At 38.1% G+C, this 8,709-nt stretch overlaps 2 protein-coding genes across 3 annotated transcripts in view; one reads left to right on the top strand and one right to left on the bottom strand.

Moving 5' to 3' along the window:
- Positions 1-3,958, bottom strand: part of galt (galactose-1-phosphate uridylyltransferase) — a 118,432-nt gene extending 114,474 nt beyond the window's left edge. The window contains exons 1-4 of one of the 2 annotated variants that reach the window (XM_079600811.1): positions 3,539-3,958; positions 2,675-2,844; positions 1,010-1,085; positions 120-168 (exon numbers count right to left, since the gene is read on the bottom strand). In XM_079600811.1, coding sequence (XP_079456937.1) covers positions 120-168; positions 1,010-1,085; positions 2,675-2,844; positions 3,539-3,575 — 332 coding nt within the window. In that variant the 5' untranslated portion in view covers positions 3,576-3,958. Of the gene's footprint in view, positions 1-119; positions 169-1,009; positions 1,086-2,674; positions 2,845-2,966; positions 3,291-3,538 lie in introns of those variants that run through there. The other variant, XM_079600812.1, reaches the window with a different exon arrangement.
- Positions 3,959-4,026: 68 nt separating this feature from the next.
- sigmar1 (sigma non-opioid intracellular receptor 1) lies at positions 4,027-8,548 on the top strand. Its single transcript, XM_079600810.1, has 4 exons — positions 4,027-4,302; positions 5,852-6,052; positions 7,295-7,387; positions 7,470-8,548. The coding sequence occupies exons 1-4, from the start codon at positions 4,158-4,160 to the stop codon at positions 7,697-7,699; spliced, it is 669 nt and encodes a 222-aa protein (XP_079456936.1). The 5' UTR covers positions 4,027-4,157; the 3' UTR covers positions 7,700-8,548.
- Positions 8,549-8,709: the final 161 nt, after the last annotated feature.

Genomic DNA, 8,709 nt, shown 5'->3' with positions numbered 1-8,709 from the left:
TGTAGGAGACTCAAAAACAAAGGTTTTTATTTATTTATTGTTAATAGTGATGTGTAACTTAACCAACAATACTAATTAGCAAGTTTAGTTCTGAAGGAGAAGAATTAAACTGTTCTCACCAAATGCCTCTGGCTGCTTTGCTTTGGAAAAGTGGGTGATGATCTGAACCTAGAACCAGTAATAAAAATCAACAGAAAATTGTTAATATGCTGGAATTAACTCCTTCATTACCGTACAGCCTATAATTGCACATTAAAAGTTTTACAATTAAACTTTGCAGGAACAGTAACTGTTTTTATTATAACGGCTGAAAGTACTGTAGCTGTGCCATATGTATCAGATCATAAAAACATGGTACTTTGATATACACTACTGTTAAAATGTTAAAAATAAAAATATTATTAATACTTTTATTATTATTATGACACCTTCTGCTCACCAAGGCTGCATTTATTCGATCAAATATACAGTAAAATGAAATATTATGAAAAATTTAGAAATAGAAATAAATGTTTTCTATTTGAATGAATATATATTAATATGTAATTTATTCCTGTGATCAAAGCTGAATTTTCAGCATCATTACTCCAGTCTTCAGTGTCACATGATCCTTCAGAATCACTCTAATATGATGTTTTGATGATCAAGAAACATTTCTGATTATTATCAATGTTAAAAACAGTTGTGCTGCTTCACTTTTTTTGTGTAAACCATGAACAAGTTCAAAAGAAAAACATTTATTTTATATTATAATATTATTATATAAAGTATTAATTTCATTAAAATAAATATTACTGTCTCCAAACTTTTAAAAAGTAAAGTAAACATGGTACTAAATTATCACCACAATTACAACGATCCAGGTTTCCCATTACCATGTAACAGGTCCAAAAAAATATGTTAAATTTATTGTTAGTAGATCCAAATAATATCCAGTAAAACCGAATACATAAACAGCAGAAAGTGTGCAATTGAGTGTCATGGCAGTGAATGTGACAGAGGATCATACCGGGGTCTGGAGCGTCAGGCTGGAGAGCAGGGAAATCATTTTCAAACATGAACGTGCCGTCATAATCAGGATTCACCTGAAATACAACAGAGGAATGACTGTGTTTAATCAAAGACTGGTGGATCAAACATCCCAGAGCGCTCGCTTTCATTCAGTTTGTTCTTCCTCGGGTTGACATATTCGAGAAGCTGCTTCCAGCCAAATGTATATATCTGAATGAAGTAACAACATCTAATAGTGCCAAAGAGTTCAAGAGTGCATGTTCAACATCTTGTCCGATTGTAAAGCAGCCTGGCAACATTCTTTATTTTAATTAATCGTTAAATAATAATATCCAGGAATGAGAGAGTCAGCCAAGAACATTTGTCAAGCTTAAGAGAGCGCTAAAAAAAACAGTGCCACTGAATATTCATTGGCATATAACTCACACAAGCCGACGGAGAGACGGCAGAAACGTACATTCGAGGAAAGGATATCAACGTTTCTTTCTGCTTAGTCAGAGAACGCTGTATAATGACTGCAGACACATCACTTTCCACAGACAAGATGGTTTTATCTGCGTTCGTAAAAGCACCCGTAATGCTCCAGGCTGAGCCAGAGGTGTCAAGAGCAATGAAGAATCTGTGATTAATTACTCGCCCTCATGTCGTTCCAAACCCGTAATACTTTTGTTCATCTGGGAAACGTAATGAAGATCTTTTTGATGAAGTCTGAGAGCTTTCTGTCCCTCCATTGACAGCTACACAACTACCACTTTTTACGCTTTAAGAAGTTCATAAAGAGATTGTAAAACTAATCCATATAGAGACTTGATTGCTTTACATGATGAAGATATTTAATTTAGAATTTAGTATTTTATTGATATATAAATATTGATCGGCGAACATAAACATAATATAATTTCCTGTAAAGGATCAATAAAGTATCAACAAAAAAAACAACAAAATAAACAGAAGCTCAACCGAACCTGCTTGACGCGCGAGAACAAACCTCATTGGCTCTTGCAGAAGCTGAAAAGTGATGCGTAACACGAGAACGAACCTCATTGGCTCTTGCAGAAGCTGAAAAGTGATGCGTAACACGAGAACGAACCTCATTGGCTCTTGCAGAAGCTGAAAAGTGATGCGTAACACGAGAACGAACCTCATTGGCTCTTGCAGAAGCTGAAAAGTGATGCGTAACACGAGAACGAACCTCATTGGCTCTTGCAGAAGCTGAAAAGTGATGCGTAACACGAGAACGAACCTCATTGGTTCTTGAAGAAGTTCAAACTAAATTCAATCTGTTCATCCTATAAAGCAATTGTTACTCTTCAGAAAATTTTGACTAAACTGCTCAATTCATATGGATTAGTTTAACGATCTCTTCATGAACTTTTTGAAGCGTCACAGTGGTAGTTGCGTAGCTGTCAATGGAGGGACAGAAATTTCTCAGATTTCATCCAAAAGATTTTAATTTGTGTTCCAAAGATAAACGAAAGTCTTACGGGTTTGGAACGACATGAGGGTGAGTAATACATGACAGAATTTTCCTTTTGTGGGTGAACTATCCCTTTAAGAAATTGCTTTGAAATAAGAAATAAAAAAGGTGTAACAAAAAAAAAAAAACCCTATCAGCTGAAGAAATGGGATGAAACTAGACCATGGAAGACAGTGAGTTGCTCACCTCTCCATTGGCTCTCACGCTGCCAGGACAGAGAGGGTTGTTGGGGTCATGTCGTGGGATGTTGTCCTCTGGCGGTTTCTCCAGCTGTCCTTTCCACGGACGCTTCATCCGATGGGCCGAGACCAGAACCCATGAGTCCCGCAGAGGATTGTATCTTAAATGCTGGTGCTCTGAAACAAACATCAAGATTGAAAAATAATTTGAGTTAAGGTCAACTCGCCAAGTGTAAATAAATACCTCACACAACTTATTTAAAATGTTATTCAGCAAATATGTCTTGAATTATGCTTACTTGTGCATTACTTACAGCTGTTTTGTGTTTGCTTTAACTTTAAATGTAACAGGCAAGACTTTGCCACTTAAAATGTTAAAATCATCTTTTGAGCTAGTTATTTTGGTGATTCGCTGGAACTACTTCAAGGTAGTATAACCTTGAGAGGACAATTTGACAGTGAGAGTAAAGCATAAACATAAATGTCACATCTATACAATGTAGTTTAAAAAACTGTGACAAACAGCAGAATTTAACTAAAAGACAAAATTATTCGCATAATTCGGCGCACACTTGGGGAGTGATGGACAATAGGTGAATCAGTTTCAAACGGTTCATTGAAATAAACCGTCCGAGTGAATCGATTCAATAAAATGATTCAGATGTCCCACCGCTATATCACATGACCAGACTCACAGCCAGCCGTCACGTGACTAGCGAATGTACTATTTTATTTCAGTGAATCCAAAAGACAGGAGTATGAAACAAAAAATTGGTCATTACATTACATCACATCTAAAATGTGTCTGTGAATCATGCAAAGATCAGAAAATAAATATGCATATGTGAAAATATGTATAAACATTCCTTACCTTTAGGGTCAAACATAGGTTTACTAATACTGTCCATCTTACTGTTACTGATATACGTTAATAAAATTATCCTGTGGATACGCAATCTATCTGATCAACCGTGATGATGGGTTTTAAACATGAATTCATTGATTGTTTCTTGCTAGAGTTTCAAGTTTTCATTTGATCTTCCTCCTAAGTATCCCGAAGTGAACAAGGCTGCGCACATGAAACGCAGTATGTCGCTTTTACAGATGTATAATTAGAACAGTGTTTCCTCGTTTAATAGTTTCTCGAGAACGTAAATAATACACAATACATTACTACGTTGAATTATTCACTATGTGTCACTGTATCAATAAAGGGAGCTTGTGTATTCTGCGTATTTTGGTGGCATATTGATAATAATGATGCACCTTCACGCCGCCTTCTTCCTTGTTTGAGCTCTGTGCGATTTCATTGGATTAGAACTAGCCATTTGTGGCAGCTGATTGGTTGTCCCAGATGTTACGTCACCTCACGTCAGCGACCGTCACCTTTCATGTGAGCCATGCTGTGTGTCTGAATGAAGTCTGTTTAATGTCTTTTGTAACGTCAGACAGATTTTTACTTTTAAACTCTCATTTGCGGTCGCGCTACGATGTCTTTAATAAGAAATATTCTAAAGATGGTGGTTGTTCTTGGTGTTCTGGTGTTGACTGTGCAGTTTATAAGATACTGGATGGCAAGTAAACAATATGTCTTTACTAAAGAAGATGTTGCCAAGTTAGCCAAACAGTATGCAGGTGAGTAAACACGAATAACCCGTCTCTGAAGTTACATCTGTTGCTAAGATACTGCAATCACTGTTCTCTGTAGCAATAGTAATATTGCGAATGATGTAAGCTACACATATATATGTATATTTACTTATATTACCAAAAGCTAGGCTAAATAGTATAAACAGCTGAATACAACTTTGAAGCATTGTGTTGCACGGACTGAACACACACACACACACACACATATATATATATGGGTCAATGGCATGACGTGCATATTTGTGTGCCCAAGTGCAGTATTTCCTTTTAAAATAATTTGATACATTAATGACATTACACTTTATTCTGTAAACCCTATTTAGTTTGAATTAATTTTTAGCACATTTAAATAATACATGTTATTTAATGTTTTGTTTCACCTTTTTTTGAAACTTTATTTGTCAGTGACCCATTTAATAGAAAGAGCAAAATATTTTAAACCGCTGAATACAACATGCAACTGTGAAGCCCTGTGTTGCACGGACTATATACTATACTAAAGTAACACACGAGTTGTATTCAGCTGTTTTAAATATTATTTTCCCCTAAGCAAAGTTAAATAACATGATAGACTGACCTTTTAAGACTTCAATTTCTTTTTATAATTGCAATGTGTGTATTGTCTTCCTGACACTTCCTTTAAAGTCGGCATGAGACGGAAGTTGCGTTATCTAGTGTGACGTGTATCTGAGTGAAACGGCTTCTCAAACAAGAACAAATGTAGGACGGACGCGACCAGATTTTGTCCGTGGGGAATTGATTGGATGGTTGTGGTTTGCTATTGGTGGCTCTCATGTGAGCAGGGTTCCCATGGGTCTTTGAAAGTTTGTGAATCTAGAAAGAAAAAATTCACGGCCCTGGAAAGTTTTTGAAAATAAACATACATAGATACGGGTCCTTGAGAGTGCTTGAATTTATTTTGTGCAACAAGTTTTCTGGAAAAAAATCCATATTATTCCCTCCGGTCCGCTAATGTGTTATTTCGCCAACACTTCGTGGCATATGCGTACTAGCTTGCTTGATTTACGTTAGTTACGCGCATTTACCTGTTACGTTTAGTGTGAGGTACTTTGCGTTGTACGTTGCCATGATGTTCACGGCGTAAGACTGTAACAATGTATTTTACAAGGGAACACGATGTAACCTTGCTCTCACTTGAAGTCCTTGAATTTGAGGTTAACCAAGGTGTGGGAACCCTGTAAGTAACCCGTGTAAATGTACGGGACCTGATGTTGTCCGTGGGGAATTGATTGGATGATTGTGGTTTGCTATTGGTGGATCTCATGTGAGTGACAGGTTGCTCCGCCCTCACGCCAGTTAACTTTGTAAAGATTACATAGTACATAAATGTAAAAAAAATAAAAAATAAGGTGCATGAAAAAAATATTTATAATAAATACTTCATACATACATTTTATTATAAAATGTATAACAATAAAAAAAGGTCTGTTTTGATTTCATGGTGACTTTAACTTGCCTGAGAGACGTTTAAAAGAAAAAGGCTGTCTAAAGTGCCTGTGTTTGTGTGCCGCAGGCCAGGATCATGACCAGGCCTTCTCTAAGGTGGTGGTGGAGCTGCGCAAGCGGTATCCGGGCCACATCCTGCCCGACGAGGACCTGCAGTGGGTGTTCGTGAACGCCGGAGGGTGGATGGGCTCCATGTGTCTCCTGCACGCCTCTCTCACGGAGTACGTGCTGCTCTTCGGGACAGCGGTGGACACGGGTGGACATTCAGGTAAGTTGAGGTCATCTCCTCCAGTGTTGGGTAGGTACGCATTGAAAGTAGCGAGAGTTATGTAATCGGATTACTTTTTTCAAGTAACTAGTAAAGTAACGATTACTTTTAAAGGCCCCCTGAAATCAAAATGTACTTTTTTTTTTTGGTATGAATATGTCAGCCTTAAGGTTATGAATAAGCTGGTGTGTTCCAAATCAATGACAAAATTCGCATTTAGGAGATATAAGCATTCAAAACTTAGTCTCTCACTTCCGCTAAAATAGATCATGGATTTTTATGACATCTCATCACATATTCTGTCCAATCAAATGCTCTCTAGAATCTAAAGCTCCGCCCCCTATGCTATAAACACTACCTGGCCAAAGCGACCGTTGACGCGTCACAGAGCAACATGGGCTGGAGACGTGTGTTCGGTTGCTCAAACGCTCGAGTTTTATTCCGTTTTCCAACCGTATGTTTGTTAAGAATGAAATAGCTAGAATTCATCCACACCTCTACTATTGAATCCAACGTATCATCAGCGCTCGGATTCGCTTCCATGGTGCTGTCAAGTACGACTTGCAGTCTGTGAGGTAAACTAAACGCTATTGGCTATTTGAAAATGGGGAGGAGCCATTCAATATGTCCCGCCTTAGCTTCCTGTTTCAGTGGAAATGACGTCAACGCATCATGCAAAGCTCTGCGTTCCAAGGCACTTCAGTGGGACTTTAAAGGAACACTCCACTTATTTTGGAAATCATTTTGGCTCATTTTCCAACTCCCCTAGAGTTAAACAGTTGAGTTTTACCGTTTTCGAATCCATTCAGCCGATCTCCGGGTCTGGCGGTAGCACTTTTAGCATAGCTTAGCATAGATCATTGAATCTGATTAGACCGTTAGCATCTCTCTCAAAAAAATGACCAAAGAGTTTCTATATTTTTTCTATTTATAACTTGACTCTTCTGTAGTTACATCGTGTACTAAGACCGACAGAAAATGAAAAGTTGTGATTTTCTAGACCAATATGACTAGGAACTATACTCTCATTCCTGCGTAATAATCAAGGAACTGCTGCCGTACAGCAGCGCAATGATATTACACAGCGCCTGAAAATAGTCCCCAGCTCGGTAACTTCCAACGTGACCGACACTAAGTTTGTAATATCATTGCGCTGCTGGTACGGCAGCAGTTCCTTGATTAGTACGCAGATGTTTTGCCACAGGATTTCTTTAATGTTCACTCACTTTGTATCTCCTTCAGGTCGTTACTGGGCAGAAATATCAGACACTATCATTTCGGGAATGTTCAGGCAATGGAAAGAAGGAACGACTAAAAGCGAGACTTACTATCCAGGTATACGAGCCACACGTCCTCCGCACATGCTCTGAGCTGACAGTGATTTACCCATAAAGCTTCATGTGGTTTGTCCTGGCAGGTGACACGATCGTGCACGCGGTGGGAGAGGCGACCTCGGTGCAGTGGAGCGCTGGGACGTGGATGGTGGAGTACGGTCGCGGGTTCATTCCCTCCACGCTGGGATTCGCTTTGGCCGACACCGTCTTCAGCACGCAGGACTTTCTGACTCTATTTTATACAGTTCGTGTTTACGTGAAGGGCATGATCCTGGAGGCGAGCACTTTCCTAACTGAGGCCAGCGTCCTTTGAGAACCACACCGCGCTGTACGTCCCGTCCCTCCGTTATTCGGATAATCGATCGCGACGTCAGGCCAGAACCGACGACGTGTTGAATCGGATGTGTGGAAAGAAAGCACTTAATGTAATTATTTTCCAACTATAAACGTTTTTATTTTCCATACTGTATAAAGAGTTTATCATATGTCTTTTCCAAAACATATTGTTGGACACAAAAAAAATGTGTGTGTGTGTGTGTGGGGTCCAGTGTCTGTGTTTGAACATGCCAAGATGTTTTAGCAGCTAAATACTGTCCAGAAACGATTATAATAACGAGGTATGGATACAAATTTAAATAATAGTTTTCTGTATTTCGAAATCACACTCTTTGCACCTTTAATATGCTGTGAATATTAATCGCTGCTTTGTTTTTCCATAAGATACATTTACAGTTTAAAACTGACGTTCATCCTACAGTCGCTCCAGAATAAAACCATCAATTAATATCATTGAATATGTCTATTTATTTTATTCATTTATTCACTTTCTTTTGTGTTCGGTTTTGTATGTCAAATAGGGAATGTGATGAAAATTGACAACATCCATGTATTTCATTAAAACAGCTTTTATGTTGAAAGGAAGGAAGGAGGGATTACTTTTTCATATGTGAAAGTTGTATTTTCCATGCTGTACAAACAAAGAATTAACCAAAAATATATATTTATGTTTACAAATAGGAGTTTGAGGGGAACAGTGCCTTGCGAAAGTATTCATACCCCTTAATTTTTTCACATTTCATGTTGCTGCCTTATGCTCAACTACTTTAAAATACTTGTTTTGCACACAAATCTACGTACACTCCATACACTATAATGACAAAGCAAAACGAAAAAAAAGATTTGTGACAACTTTGCAAATTTATTTAAAAGGAAGACCTGAAATAAGTACATTGAATACGTATTCAAACCCTTAACTCTGTACTTAGTTGAAGCGCCTTTACAGCCTCAAGTCTTTTTGGGTATGACGTGCCAAGCTTTGCACAT

The sequence above is a fragment of the Phoxinus phoxinus genome (assembly GCF_949152265.1).
Source record: "Phoxinus phoxinus genome assembly, chromosome: 23".
In the NCBI taxonomy this organism is placed as follows: domain Eukaryota; kingdom Metazoa; phylum Chordata; class Actinopteri; order Cypriniformes; family Leuciscidae; genus Phoxinus; species Phoxinus phoxinus.
This window is presented reverse-complemented; position numbering and strand designations above follow the sequence as displayed.

Bases quoted from the DNA above. Each gene is read 5' to 3' on its own strand.
- sigmar1 (XM_079600810.1), top strand. From the start codon at position 4,158: ATGTCTTTAATAAGAAATATTCTAAAGATGGTGGTTGTTCTTGGTGTT. The intron at 6,053-7,294 runs GTAAGTTGAGGT...TATCTCCTTCAG, and splicing joins GGACACGGGTGGACATTCAG to GTCGTTACTGGGCAGAAATA. The intron at 7,388-7,469 runs GTATACGAGCCA...TTGTCCTGGCAG, and splicing joins AAGCGAGACTTACTATCCAG to GTGACACGATCGTGCACGCG.